Source organism: Ctenopharyngodon idella, chromosome 17, assembly GCF_019924925.1.
Source record: "Ctenopharyngodon idella isolate HZGC_01 chromosome 17, HZGC01, whole genome shotgun sequence".
NCBI classification, from domain to species: Eukaryota; Metazoa; Chordata; class Actinopteri; order Cypriniformes; family Xenocyprididae; genus Ctenopharyngodon; species Ctenopharyngodon idella.
The window spans coordinates 7,757,205-7,771,645 of record NC_067236.1 but is presented as its reverse complement, the minus strand read 5'-3'; the positions used below and the strand labels follow the sequence as shown (position 1 = coordinate 7,771,645).

Genomic DNA, 14,441 nt, shown 5'->3' with positions numbered 1-14,441 from the left:
CCTTTTCTCAATGGCATCGATGTTCCTGAGGAGAATGAGAAGTTGCCAGGAAGCTTCATCCTTTCTGTCTGAAAACAGAAGGTGGTGGCTGGTAACGCACAGGGTTCCTCTGAGCGCTGGATGGAAAGGTCTTCTCAGGGTAACATCTTCAACATTAGCCGTCTTGATGTGCTCCGACAACTCCATTTCACAAGGACAACAACCACCATCTGGTAGCTCTCACGCTTAGTTTAGACAGCTGGTGGGCGAGCCACTACTCCGGGTCTCTGTCTTCCGCAAATGTTATAAGGTAATCCTCTACAAAACTGTGTCCACCTCTCGATGTTAAAGTACGATGTTATAAAACTTAGGCTACCGGCATCTGGCAAATATAAAATCGACTGTGCGCGAGCGGCGGGAGGTGTGTCTGCTCGTGCTTCTGTACTTTCGTTTTTGCTTCTGTACTTTCGTTTCCGTTCTTGAAGTCCCAGCCCTCTTCTCTTTTTGTGATGTTTCTGTTTATTGTTGTGGCTGTTCAACCCCCCCCAGAGTATTAGGGCAATAATTACAAAACACAGGCCTTTAGAACTTGTGAAGCAATTTGTTACAGTTTTTGGTGATCTTACAACTGAGACCCTTGAGGGTGTCTCTGCACCATGCTGATGCTGATGGTGATGATGATGATGGTGGTGGTGGTGGTAGCAGCAGGAAAAATGAAGACGGAGGGCATAAGCTACAGCCAATTAATTAAGAAAAACATGAATAAATCAAGAAAAATGTTTACAAAAATAAGTGACAAAAATGCTGAATGAAGTGTCATTGTCAACATGCAGTGACTAATGTTTACTGAACTGAACTAATACAAAGTCAGTGTAAGTTAAGTATTTTTAAAATGTAGTCTGGTTTAGACAACTAAAATAAATTAATTCAGATAATGTTGGATAGAAAAAAAAACATTTTCTTTATATTTTTTGTCAGGGTTGAACCTGTTTTACTTTTTAAAAATCAGTTAAATATTTGTTTTACATTTAATAATGTGAGTCTTCAAACATTTTGATGCCACAAACCAAACATGAAGATCAATTTATACTGTGAAAAATAGCCTATAGGCTAATATCTAGAAAATATTTACTTTCTTTTAAGTTTCTTCTTTTGCTTTTTATCTTTCAATTAATGTGTGCTTAACAGTCTTCATTATTGTTTCTGTATTAATAATATTTTCAATATTATTTTTCTAAATATTTGAATGTCTTTTTATTTATTTATTTATTTACATATTTTTTCTCTTTACTTTTTGAGGACTCCCTAGCATCCCCTTGCGGCTCTCTGGGGGTCCCGGCCGGGGCCCTGTTTGAAAACCCACTTACAGGCCTACCATTGGTTTTAGAATAGCCTAATAAATTATATCTGACTGATTCTGATGCTAGATTGTAATAGATTCTCCTTGCAATTCCTCAACATCAGCAGAAGATGGAGACATTCTGTTATACAACAGTTGCAAAGACTCACGTTGGCTATAGGCCCAGTTGGTGCAGTCGCGCTGATTTGTTGATAGATAAAAAGTGTGAGTGAGCTTTGGGCCACAAAATACATAAATATTTACCGTAATTTCTTAGTTGCCTTTGAGAAAACGTATTGTTTGATGAAAACTGTCTGTCCTGGAACTTAACATATTTTTCACTTTAGCCAACGCAATTTGTGAGGTGTGTGAGAAGCTGTTTACTATAGGTTTTTAAGGGTGTCAGTGACCCTGTGCCACTTGAATAGTTTCACATGAACACGAAATATCGCATCTGGCCGCAACATACAAGTTCAGACTGTTTAAAGTTCTCAGATTAAACTCTGATCATGTCATTTGGCTGCAGGACATGGGCGGTCACTTTTCTGTCTATATAGACATGAGCACAGCACACCTCTTGAGATTAATCACTCGTGCACATGATCAGGCACACAGTACACATGTCTGAGCAGTCACAAGTCACAGTCTCGCCCAGCTGGAATGAAAGCAGCACAGTGATGGAGTTCAGAGAGCTGGGAGCAGATGAGAGCTCTGAGGGAGATATGGAGGATCTGGACAGTGTGAAAGCCCTGACAGAGAAACTCAAACTCCTCAAACTACTTAGAATGGAAAGAGCGACTGCAGGCTCGCCCGTGGATTGATGCCACAGACAGTTCAAATGTCAGCAGCCCAGAATCTGTGGAGAAGGACACCCAGCTATCCAACGACTGGAAAGATGGGATGCCTTATAAGAATATATGCGGCTTTGATACGATAGACGACGCGTTACAGTGGCTCAGAAACTGACTGGTATTTATATTTCATAAGTTTTATATTTTTAACTTTTGTCTAGTTTAGATATAGTCATTGTCGAAAAAGGGTATAATAATTAATATGATAAACTATCTATCTATCTATCTATCTATCTATCTATCTATCTATCTATCTATCTATCTATCTATCTGTCTATCTTGTCTGTCTGTCCACATACACCATCAGTGGTTTTGGGATTTTTAAACTTTGGGTCTTTGGGTCATTTTGGGAACTAAAAGCATTTTTTTCCCAAGTTGTTCTTGAACATGCAAGAAAAAATACCATTCAAAATTTATAAAATTTATATATATATATTTTTTGGAAATATATATATATATTATTTTCCAAAAAAAATATATATACTTAGTGTATATATATATATATATATATATATATATATACTTTTATTCAGCAAGGGCACATTAATATAATCAAAAGGGACAGTAAAGACATTTATAATGTTGCAAAATATTTCTATTTCAAACAAATGCTGTTCTTTTGATCTTTCTTTTCATCAAAGAATCCTAAAGAAGATGCATGGCATCTTCAACAAAAATATTAAGACACTGGAGTAATGGCTGCTGAAAATTCAGCTTTGACATCACAGAAATAAATTAGAAAACAAATTCAAATAGAAAACAGTTATTTTAAGTTGAAATAATATTTCAGAATATTACTGTTTTTTAATCAAATAAATGCAGACTTGAGAGACTTCTTTCAAAAAATGTAAAAAAAAAAAAAAAAAAAAAAAAAAAAAATGGACTTATGGACTCCAAACATTTGAACAGTAGTGCATAAAAAGCAAAATTACTAATGTTATATATAACTAGGGTTTAGTTCAGGGTGATTGGGACACTTTTTGCCATTGAGATGAATTAGAAAAAGTATCCCAATCAACCTGAATTTACCCTATATATATATATATATATATATATATATATATATAGTCTATCTACTTTACATATAGTATAAAATTACATAATATAACAGTTAAGCAGTCAGTTTAATTTGGGTAAAGAGACAGACTGCTGTGAAGTGAGATACATGTCAACTGATGTTGAAATCTTTGGCATAGTACAACACAGGTGGCATGACTCTAGTCTCTCGGCGTATTACACTTAAATGCCACACAGCTGCAGAAACTTGAGTGGGTGTTCGACAGAAAGGTGTGGACAATTCCCTGCATGTGTGACTGCTGTTCTGAATAATTTAAACTCATTATAATTACTGCTGGTTATCAAAGTATCTGGTTTTAGCTGTAGTCCACAGAAATGTGTGAGCTATAAAATCATTCTCGCTCTCTCTTTCTCTCTCTCATTTCTCCTCAGAGGGAGATGCAGATGCAGGATAACCATCTCGCACGGCAGTTGATTCACTTACGGGGGGAGATCCACAGGCTGAAGGTGGAGCAGGTGTGTCACCGCCACAAAGAGATGCTGGATGACGCCACGTATGAGCTGGAGGAGTGCGAGGAGGAATCAGACCTACTGTGTGACATCCCCATGAAAGCCGCCTTCACTCTTTCCACAACTCTCAAACATCTTGGTCTCACCAAAATGAACCTCAATTCCAGACGATTCTCACTCTGTTGAGAGGCAGATGAAACACTCTCCCGTCGGCTTGGCTGTGATCCCGAGCAGCAGCCTCACAGGAAGTGTGAGTTTGTGTTCAGACATTTTGTCACCTTCTCTATTAAAACCTAAAAATAACCCACACTCTAAGGCTCATAGCTGCAACAAGTGAGAAGCTTTTCAGCCCACTGTCGGTGGTTGGTCTAACATACCTTTTTTGCTTGATGTTTGAGAATGTTGTGCTTGGGAAACTTTCATATACACAGTGAGGTTACTAGATTTATATATATATATATATATATATATATATATATATATGTTATTTATACTTCCACAGAACCCATTAAAGTTCAGTTTACGTAATTACAAGAACAGGAAATAGCACTGCTTTTGTGCATATATACTGTAAATGCTTATGTCAAAAGCTTCACGATAAAATCAAAACATATCAAAGAGGACCTTTATATTTTTACAAATTTTGTCTTGGGGCTGAATGTGCATTAACAATTTGTTAAAAATAGATTATGTATTAAATAAATACTTCTATTCAGCAAAGATGCATTAAACTGATTGAAAGTGAAAGAAAAGGCTTTTACATTGTTTAAAAAAAGGATCATGAGACTTGAGTAATGGCTGCTGAAAAGTTTGCTTTTCCATCACAGGCATTCATTTTAATATATATTAAAATACAAAACAGTTATTTTAAATTGTAATGATATTTCTGTTGTATATATATATTTACAATATTTACTGTATTTTTGATCAAATAAATGCAGCCTTGGTAAGAATAAGAGACTTAATTTGAAAACATTAAAAAAACTTTTGAACGGTAATGTATATAATATGTTTTTTGATTAAGCAAATGTTTGATGTACAAATATTTAGTGCACTGTTAAGGGTATAAAACATGCTTTTGCTTTCAATCAACCTGTTTACTGAAATCGAACACAATGACTGACTTTTAATCTAAAAACTAAAAAGTGCTTTAAAAGTTGCCTTCAATTGATAAAGATGCCTTAAAATTAAATTGAAGAGATATTGTATTGGATATTGTAATTCAAGAGAAAGGGGGAAAAAACATCCTTCACTGTAACTCACTTTAGTTTAGGGTCCAATTCTTACTATTAACTAGGTGCTTATTATTAGCATGCAGTAGGATATTGGCTGTTTATTAGTACTTATACATCACATATTAATGCCTTATTCTGCATGATCATATTCTACATCCCTTAATCCTACCCAATACCTAAATGTAACAGCTGCCTTACCAACTATTAATAAGCAGTAATTAAGAGTTTATTGAGGCAAAAGTCGTAGTTAATAATAAAAATTGGACCAAAATCTAGTGACCAAAAATGTATAAATCTTTTGAACATCATTATTGCTTTAAATTTGTAAATAAAGTTCTATTTGTAAATACAATCTTCAAAATGTATTCACAGTATTGTGTTGATTTATATATTTGTGTAATTATCCAAACTGTTTTGTGCAGTTCTTATCTTGCTTTAATTCTTCCATCTTGCACATCCTGACAAGAATAAACTCAGAGGGTTTTTACGCAGACAAGGCTGAATTTATCACTAAATGAGTCAAACAGTGTACCAATTGCTTTATCGATTGTAACTGCAGAGACAGGACTGGCTGACAGAAGGAGCCATGTGACTGCCAAGAAATGATCTCATGCTAGATAAATATATGGAGAGAGAGAGAGAGAGGCGTGAAAGATAAAGTTTTCTTTCTTAAAGCTGTTCTCAACACTAATATTACAAGCTTTTGTAGTTTGTATCTCATAAACCCAGTGGCATTAGGGCAATACCTTCATTGAACATCTCACATGAGGGCTGCTTTAGATTCCGCCTTTTAACAGAAACATGAACTATTTAGGTCACCTGAGAAGACACAAAAAGTGTTTAGTTGTGTTCCAGATCCAGATTTCCTCGAGGCCTAGAATAGAAAACAAACACTGTGCCATGGAAAGTGTCATTCCGCTTTGTAGAGTTTAAATGAAACCATCATGATAACCTACCTAACCTTACTTTTATTTGACGTAAATTAAAATTGTTCTGTTACATATATAGACTATTTTCATGTTACATGGGATGAATAAACATTATTTCCTGCGGGAAAAATTTTTTTATTTACATGCAATACGTTAACATATTTTTTCAGCCCAATAAGAAGTGAAATATATTTAAATTTATTTGCATATATCTTTTTGCATAGCACTATTTTTTGAATAGCAATATTTATAATAATTTATAATACAATTTTTAATAATAATAATTTTAATTTATATGTTTCCAAAGCAGCTTTACAGAAAATAGTACCGTACAATTAGTGAGACAACAATAGCAAAGAAAATCTCCCTAGAAAGAGACACAAATAAAATTCTTGAATTATTATTGAACGTGTGTTGAAAGGAAGGATAAATGAACATTTATCACATAACTATGCATATTTGTTGTTTAGCTTTTGTGTTAAAACATAAAATATTTTTAATCGTGTAAATTTTCCACAGATCTCCTAGCACCCCCTTGTGGTCCCTGGGGCTCCCAAGACCACAGTTTTAAAGTTTTTTTATAAAAAAGTTTTTTTATTATTATTGTTATTATTACTATTATTATTCACAATCTCAAATCATCAAATGAATATTTGCTCTCAGTAAGAGATGTTCCCATTCAGTCAGTCACATTCGACGTTACGTTGATACTGACGTAATGGGGTCTTGCTTGGGAGCCCAATCACATCCAAGTTGTACAAAACGAGCCAATGGGAATTGACCAGTGAGATTTACATGCCGTGCCACACCCACCCGGCACAACCAGGTATAAATAGGACCAGCATACTCACTTCCATTCTTTTGCTTTGGAGCCGAGCGGTTGTTTCATTCACTTCCTCTGCAGTCATCTCCAAAAGAAGAGTGCAAATTTCTTCTAATTGAGAAAACAGCAATTCTAATTGCTAGGAGTTCTCTCCGACAATAGTCATTTTCATTGCTTGTTTGATCTCTACAGCTCGTGGATCTCTCGGCTGGTGGGAAGGCGCATTCAGCGGTGTGTTGTTCATGTTGCTGTTGCAATCACGACTCTCCTTCTTTAATACGGAGGCCGCATGCCGCCCCAGTGCCATTCTTCCCGGAGGTGCATGAGGAGGTTCAGAAGACGTGGAAGGCACCTTTTACTGCCAGAAACCATTCTTCTGACTCCTCCACTCTCACTACCTTCAATGGTGGGGCCGCCAAGGGTTACGTGGACATTCCACAGGTGGAGCGTGCGATTGCAGTGCACTTGTGCCCGCAATCTGCTGCCACCTGGCGGAATCGTCCGCGCCTCCTGTCCAAGGCTAAGGCTTACTTTGCCGCTGGACAGGTGGCCTCTGCCTGCAGGCAGTGGCCATCTTACAGGTCCATCAGGCGAAAGCTCTGAAAGCCCTCTGGGCAACGAAAGTCACGGTGTGTGCCCTGGGTCAGACAATGTTCACCCTGGTTGTCCAGGAGCACCATCTCTGGTTGGACCTGGCCGAAATGAAGGACGCTGACAAAGTTTGCTTTCTCTACGCCCCCATTTCCCAGGCTGGCCTCTTTGGTGATACTGTCGAGGACTTTGCCCAGCAGTTCTCTGCAGTACAGAAGCAGACGGAAGCCATAAAAAACATCTTGCCCCGGCGTGATGTTGCCACCGTTCCGCCGCGGGCTGAGACGGGTGCCCCAGAGATGGAGGGGACTGCTCTATTCCAGGAGATGGTGAAGGCACCACTCCTTCCCCCGGGAGAGGGCCAGGTGGAGAATCCTGTGTTTCGTTTTATTTCTGTTCTGCCTTTTCAATAAAAGAGCCAAAATCTCTGGGTCATACTGGGTCGGTGCTGACAGTGGGCGACGCACTGCTTCCTCACTCTCAGCCACACCCTCATTTGCCAAGGGCAGGGCCATTGGCACCTCGGGGACGCACAGCTTCCCCACGCCTCCCTGCCCCGTCCCTCAGGGGACATCCGGAGCCATGTGGGTGCACCCCACTCACTGCCTCTACTTCGGGACGCTCCGCCTCCCGGGTTGGGCCTCAGTGCTCCACGCTACCCCCCCCGCGGGTACTTCGGCTGTTCGATGGTGCCACTCGTACGGAGATTAGGGGCCTGGCTGGACCTCCCCAACCCGTCCCGTTGGCTCATTCGAACAGTCAGACTCGCGATTCAATTTGCCAGGCGTTCCCCCAGGTTCCCCTGTCCTGTGGGCAGAAATTGCGGTCCTCTTGGCAAAGGACACAATAGAGTCTGTCCCTCCAGCCGAGATGAAGCAGATGTGACGCACAGTGTCTCTTTTCTCAGTGTGGAGCTGGACTCGGTCAACATGACGGCGCGTCTTACCAACGAGCGCGTACAGTCAGTGCTGAACTGCTTGAATACGTTCTTGCAGAAAACAGCGGTTCTACTGAAGCAATTACAGAGGCTCCTGGGGCATATGGCATCCACAGCTGGATAGTGGATGCCATCACCTTGGCGTACCAGTCCCATACCGAGCCGTGCCCCCCCGGGGTGAGAGCTCACTCCACTGGGGGTGTTGCTTCCTTCTGGGCATTGCCAGACATTTGCAGAGCTGCGGGCTGGGTGACACAAGCACATTCGCGAGGTTTTATAATCTCCGAGTGGACCCGGTGTCCTCCCATGTGCTGTCTACAAGTTGATAGCCATGGGTTCTCACTTGTTGTGCCATTTCCCTCTGACGAGGGAATACGAACACTTTTCTGCCCCTCAGTTAAATTTCCCAGATGGTGAACCCTGTGGAGTTCCTCCAGCATCCTGCGGAAGTCAGACTCGGCGGAGGTGTCCGACGACAGGTCCAGTACTCGTGTGCATGCTCGGTTGGTCAGCCCTTATACTGGGCTAGATGCCCATATGATGTGATTCCCTGCAGGTAATCCCATATGTGTTTTGTCCACAGTACGGTTTCCCTGACGGTAAACCCGTGTCTTTCCCTGGGCGGCTCTGCCCTGCCCTATCTCTGTACTGTAGTGTTCCTCCCTGGTTAAGTAGATCCTACCTCAGAGATTTCCATATGCGTTACTGCCCCACGGGTCAGTCCATATGTGTGTTCCACACGCCACCTCCCTTCGGACAGGGTGTGGTCTCCGTAGCGTTCCCCTCCACTTAGACTTGGAATGCTTTCCTGGCGTTTTGGTCATGGCTGAAAAAACGTGGGAATTGAGTCCCGAAACACTCTTCCCCTGGGAACAGCAGCTTCGACCATCCCCTGATTAACACCCTATCCACTCCATCCCACTGTTATGGAGGACACCCTTGGGTTAATTTCAGACGCTGGAAGGTTACGACATCTGTGGTAGCACTTGCATTGGGCACGCCACGGCTTGCCAGCATCTGCTTCCCCAACACATGTAACGTGTTTCAGTTGCCATGGCGTTTTCCTGAAGGAGGGAACCGAGACGTTACGTCCCTTTGCTATAGCCCCGAATCACCGCTGAATGGCCGTGGTACCTATCTCGGCTCCGAAGCAAAATATGCATGGAAGTGAGTATGGCGGTCCTATTTATACCCGGATGTGCCGGGTGGGTGTGGCGCAGCATGTAAAACTCACTGGCCAATTCTCATTGGCTCGTTTTGTACCACTTGGAGGTGATTGGGCTCCCAAGCGAGACCCTATTATGTCAGTATCGACGTAGTAACCACTGTTTTGAAATCGCCCATCACTAGATATTGTTGAAAAGTCATTATTTTGTTTTTGGTGCACAAAAAGTATTCTCGTCGCTTTATAATGCTAAGGTAGAACCACTGTACTCACATAAACTGTTTTAAATATGTCTTTAGTACCTTTCTGGATCTTGAGAGGTTCAGTGACATTGCTGGCAATAGAGGCCTCACTGAGCCATCGGATTTCATTAAAAATATCTTAATTTGTGTTCCGAAGATGAACGAAGGTCTTAAGGGTGTGGAACGACATGAGGGTGAGTAATAAATGACATTATTTTCATTTTTGGGTGAACTAACCCTTTAAAGGTTCATTTTTGAACCTTTTTGAAAAGGTTCTAATTGGAACCTCAAATTAAAGGTGCATTAATGACCCATTAAGGTTCCTTTTTGAACCTGTTTCTAGATAGCAATAACATTATTATTAACATTATTATTAATATAGTACTTAATCCCATTTCACAATATAGACAGAACACAATGATTGTCCATAAAACGTTTAATACATAAATATAAAATGTGAGCACAGACACCACTGGACAAACAGAGATTTGCTTGAAAAAAGGAATATTGCCTTTCATCAATCAAATAAATAAATTAATTAATTAATCTATAAATTTCTTCCAACCTTTAACAGAACGTAGCTGAATATCTATAATATTTAGAAAATAAGATAATGTTTAAAACAGGACACCACTGGGCAAATAGAGACTTACTTAAAACAAATGAATATTGTATTTCATAAAAATCCAACAACAATCAATTTTATTCAACAAGTAAAAGAATGTAACTGAATATTTATAATATTTAGAAAATAAGATAATGTTTAAAACAGGACACTCCTATTAACATCACATATTTATATACATATACATTCATTTGAACAAGAAATTAGTCATGTAGTCTAGTTTTTTTTGTAGTGAGTATACTGTGATTTTTCCCTCCAAGCCTCATACTCACCCCATAAGCACCACCACTCACTAATCTGCATATAGTATGCATCTGATCTAGGCTACATGTAATTGAGAGCATTCTGAAACAATGCTTATGTGTGTGTTATCAGCATGTCAATTTATTATAAGCAACACAAGACTTTACTAGCCAATGACATATACAGCTGGAGAGACTGGACTGATTTTCTACTGTTTAGTGTCAATCACCATCTAAATCAGCCAGTTAAGATCTACATTTAGCCTTAGATGTTATATGAATATGGTCCCTGGAGCATAAGTTGCAACTATTATTAACAATGGAAACATGAGGCTTATCAGTATGTCGCAATATCACCCTGTTTTGTTTTCTGTTTTGCACCATTTCCTGCCTGCCTGTCTGTCATCATAGTTAAGGATTTTGATTCACAAGCTTGCAATTCGAGTCAATATCAGTTGTTTTGGGTATACTGTATATCAGGTAGGCTACCTTACATGGCAAATTTTCTCAAGAAAAAAAAAATCTCTCAACTAATGCTGTAAAATATACATAGGAAACATTTGGTACTACATTAATATTGAAGGTTAAAATTAACCAATTTGTATACAAACTTAAATTACACTTAAGGAAATTTTTATAATAATAAAGTTAATAGGCCTACTAACTTTAAAATTATTTCTACTTAGACATGACATGACATGGCTTTCAGTAAGTTGTACTGTATCTTTTAACATACCTTTAGATGTTCATTCATGTTTATTTCACGCTGTAACTGATATTAAAGCGGAGTAGAGGATCAGTTCACATGCGCTTAACATTAAATGTTTTCTAATAGCATTTCTACATATCTAAAAGCAAAACATGAGCATCAGCTAATAACAAAGTAGAGTAGATATAGTTGGAACAGAAGGAGAGCTGAAACACGTAAAATAACTTGGCTGTGCATCACACCTGACCCATGATTTTTGTTCCAAAAATGCATAGTGGGGAATATTTTAAGGACGTACGCTTATCTAATCTGAAGATATTGAACGCAGTCTAGTTTTTAGGGCAAGAATTTCACTTACCCTCTCCATTTAACATTGAACGGTGTCTTGTCCATTTATGAATGTAAGACTGAACTTTGAGTCTTGTTATCTTTAATTTATGCTCTAAAAATTTACAAAAACATGGTGCCTTTTAAGGTTATCATGCAATTTATAGAAATGTGCGGGGAGGTCAGGGGGGTACAGATGGAACACTATCAACTGTAGCATACTCGCAGTAGAATCCAATCATCTTAGAAAAGGTTCATGAACGAACCTTAACTACACACAGGTTCTAATACGAACCATGTTACCACAACAAAGGTTCTAAAAAGAACTTCCAAATAACCAGTGGATCATTATAGAACCTGTTCAACTTTGAACCTTTTTGATAGTTTGTCTACATATTTGCACTTTGAAGTTCTTTATTGAACTTCAAAGGTTTAATCTCTTCTAAGAGTGACAGCTGCTCAGAGTAGTGTGCACCTGCTGAAAAAATATTAAATATCAGCTCAAACACTTCAACGAATGGAAGCTCTATCATCAGCTTGCTTTGCAGCACTGTGGTGTGCGTGTGTGTGTGTGTGTGAGTGATGCTTTGACAAATGCTGTGCTTTCGTTAATGTGGGAAGTCAAACTGTGACGTGACTTACACAACTTTAGCAGCACATGTCATTGAAACACGCCGAAGCTTTACAGATCTCATTGCTTTGTTTGTAATCTTGGTTTAGATGCATGTGGCAAAATGTGTTCTTCATAAAATATAAAGCTAACGACATGGCAATGCCTGCTGAGCTGGCCCATCACTGATATCAGCATCTTCTATCGACAGAAAAGGTGAGTTTTACTAGCAGGTTGCTACTTTTTCTTCACTTAAATCGAGGCCCAGATGAATTTTAATGAGTACTGGTTATCAGACCTGTAAAAGTATTCTCAGACAGTCTACTTATAAATAATAAATGATCTATTGGATGAGACTTTACAAGCTAAAACTAAAGCCTGAGACAGTCTGAGATAGCAGACTGATAGCAGAGAGTATAGTGAACGGATTATTCTCTCTTAAAAATCATTTCATAAGGCTTAAGAAATTAAAAAGAAAAGAAATCAAAAAGAGTTTCAAGCTGAGCTCATAATATTTGCTAAATAGAATTTTTTTTTTTTCTGAAAAAAAAAAAAAAATGCAATAGAACATTTAGTAAATTATTAATATTGTACATTTAATGCAGGCATAAAATATTACTATTGTGAAGTAGAAAAGTAAATGTAAGTGAGTTTGAACTGAAATATCTACACACTGTTGAAATCGAAATTTCTAGAACCTTATCTAGAAAACTAGAAACTAAGCGATCAAAATTCTTTACATTTTTATTTTGATTTTGGATTGAGTTTTGACACTGTTTATATTAAAACAGTAAAATAGAAAATTCTCATAGAATAAAACTGGTGGCTTTTTTTTTTTTTTTTTTTTTCTTTGAAAAGGGGGATTTTCATAAATGTTGGGGCAGTGATTATAAGAAGGAAATTCACTGCCTTAAAGGCTGTCACTTTAAATTTTCATTTACAAATTACAATCTTGCCCTATTCCTAATGCAGGTAAAACTATCATGAATTATGTGTTAAGATCATTTATTTATTTTTTTGGGGCAATTGTCAGTTATAAATAGTACACCACTTTTCTTGTGCAGGAGAACAGTTAAAACATTGAGAGGTAAAATAAAATTATATATATCAACACATCGGTATACATAAAGACAGTAAAAACCAAACCTATTTTTTGGCTTAACTTTGACTGTTTGGTGTGAATCAGTGAAGTTTATCCCTCGTGTCTGAACCTCTTGACCTCTGTTCGCTCTCCAGTATAATAATATTGAGACAGTGCACAGAGACAGTGATATTTGAAAAACGTGATTATGTCAGTGGGATTCCAGCGGCATTTGATCTCTTTGACTTCATAAAAACACATCCTATGTAACAGAAAAATCTGGAGGCCTAAATGAACACAAAACCATCTGTTATCATTTACTCACCCTCATGCCATTCATATGACCTTCTTTGTCCTGTGTAACAAAAAATATATTTTAAAAAAAATTATTTGTGTCTATATAGTAAAGCCAAAACAACAGTGGACCGCACTGACTATCCCTTTAAGTGATTAAAAAGGTCTAGGAAACACCTATGTCATACAAACATAAACTATGCTTGGTTCTCATAAAGCAATATGAACCCAAAATATGTGACCTTGCCGTGCATCTCTCGAGACTCATTTGCACTGATACTGGTCGGGTCAGGTACATGCCAGAGATCAGTGGAAAGTCTTGTCTCTGTTTAGAGATCCTGCTTTGATTTGGGCTGTTCTCCCAAACAGTCCCAGGAGCTCACAGTGTTCAGTTTGACCCTGAGGGTTGAGCTTTTCCTGACCCAACAACACAGTTTCTCATGGATCCAAACCCTAAAGAGACATACACATTGTGTTAGCACATTAACTCTGATTATTTATCTGCTTAATGGTAATGAAAATGCTTTTGGGCTTGTGTGTTTACATATGGATAAACTGCAGTACAGCGCAATCTTACATACAAACACTTTTGTACGGAGATGTTTTAATGAATGTGCTATATTCAAAAAGCAAAACAATACATTCAAGACAAGTGAAAAACACACACACACATATGGATCACTGTAATCCAAATCCCTTCAGTCGTTAAGAAAACTGAAACTTAGTGGCCTCATTTATCAATCTAACGTAGAAACGAGCACAGATCTGAACGTGGAAATCGTCTTACGACAGGGTTCACGTGTGATTTATCAAACATTCATATGCTGGCAATCCTATCGTACGATTGATCATACGTTGATAAATGTGGCGGCTGAAAACAATGGTCATTTAAATATCACGCCCCTAAAAATTCATGGTTTGGAAGCCTCGCAATT

The 14,441-nt window shown here is 38.4% G+C and overlaps 1 protein-coding gene across 3 annotated transcripts in view; it reads right to left on the bottom strand.

The window, feature by feature from the left end:
• Positions 1 to 14,441, bottom strand: part of zgc:154055 (uncharacterized protein LOC556036 homolog) — a 41,505-nt gene that overhangs the window by 8,872 nt on the left and 18,192 nt on the right. For 2 of the 3 annotated variants that reach the window (XM_051869073.1, XM_051869074.1), the window contains exon 1: positions 2 to 441. The exons of the other annotated variant lie outside the window; for it this stretch is intronic. In XM_051869073.1, the coding sequence (XP_051725033.1) occupies positions 2 to 186 (185 nt within the window). In that variant the 5' untranslated portion in view covers positions 187 to 441. Of the gene's footprint in view, position 1; positions 442 to 14,441 lie in introns of those variants that run through there. 3 annotated transcript variants of the gene reach the window in all.